The following is a 1,215-nucleotide window of genomic DNA, read 5'->3' as shown; positions in this document are numbered from 1 at the left end:
AGCGGGGCGCCGCCGCGCAGGGCAGCTGCGGGCAACCTCCCAGGCGCCGCCGCCCACAGCGGGGCTTGTCCAAAAACGTGACCCGAAACACTCCCGGGCGGGGATTGTCGAGCAAAGCGGCCTCGCGTATGGCTCGCTGAGGGCCTTGATACCTAATGGCAGGGCATGGAAGGAGAGCCGTGAGGAAGCAGTTCCAGTGCACCAAACCACAAACCCCAGTGCCCCGGGAAAGCCGCCCGCTGCGTGTGCCTGCTTCTCCGTAGCGCCATCGCTTTCGGCTGGCTCCTTCCCTGGTGCGCTCTGGCCCTTCCCTGGTGTCCCCTTCTCCTTCCTCGGTGTCCTCTGCYCCCTCCCTGGGGTGCCCTGCTCTTTCCTTGGTGTCCCCTGCTCCGAGCCCTGAGGTCCCCTGCTGCCTCCCTGGAGTGCCCTGCTCTCTTCGTTGGTCTCCTTCTCCTTTGCTGGTGTCCCCTGCTCTCTCCCTGGTACCCCCTGCTCCTCCCGGTGTCCCCTGCTCCTTCCCGGCCCCCCAGGCCGGGCCGAGGACGCCGGTCTCGGCACGCGTGTGGGCAGGCAGGTGCCAGGGCGGGCTCGGGCCAGGCCTCCCGCTCGGCGCCCCCCACTGAAGGTCTCTTTTGTGTCCCCTGCTGTCGCCCTCGCAGGTGGCTCCCGCGGCGGCGAGTGGCCCAGGCCGACGACGTGAGGCGCGGGGACGCGGTCAATGTTATTTGAGCAGGGGCCGCGGGCCTCGGCGATCGCAGAGAGCAAGATGCAGAAAGCCGCCTACTACGACAACGCGGCGCTCTTCGGGGGCTACACGTACAGCAAGGCCGACGCCTACCCCTACGGCGCGGCCCACCAGCCCTACGGCCAGGCCGGCCTGGAGGGCGAGTACCCCGGCTCCGCCTGCTCCGTCCAGGGCTCCGCGCCCGTCCGCGCCCCGGCCCACAAGGGCACCGAGCTCAACGGCAGCTGCATGCGCACGGCCGGGGGCGGCCCCGGCGGCAGCCAGCCCCCGGGCATCGGCGAGCAGCAGCCCCCGGCGCTGCCCAACCCCCCCAGCGCGCCCCCTCCGAAAAAAGCCAAGGGGGGCCCCAACTCCGCTGGCTCCGCCGCCGCCACCATTAGCAAGCAGATATTCCCCTGGATGAAGGAGTCGCGGCAGAACTCCAAGCAGAAAAGCACCTGCGCCCCCTCAGGTAGCTGCCCGGCCCCGCC

The 1,215-nt window shown here is 70.5% G+C and overlaps 1 protein-coding gene across 1 annotated transcript in view; it reads left to right on the top strand.

Moving 5' to 3' along the window:
• Positions 1–718: 718 nt before the first annotated feature.
• The window catches only part of HOXD3 (homeobox D3), a 2,051-nt gene continuing 1,554 nt past the window's right edge, over positions 719–1,215 (top strand). The window contains exon 1 of the mRNA XM_026075580.1: positions 719–1,196. Coding sequence (XP_025931365.1) covers positions 719–1,196 — 478 coding nt within the window. The remainder of the gene's footprint in view (positions 1,197–1,215) is intronic.

The sequence above is a fragment of the Apteryx rowi genome, unplaced genomic scaffold (genome assembly GCF_003343035.1).
Source record: "Apteryx rowi isolate R43461 unplaced genomic scaffold, aptRow1 scaffold_110, whole genome shotgun sequence".
Lineage (NCBI taxonomy): Eukaryota > Metazoa > Chordata > Aves > Apterygiformes > Apterygidae > Apteryx > Apteryx rowi.
This window is presented reverse-complemented; position numbering and strand designations above follow the sequence as displayed.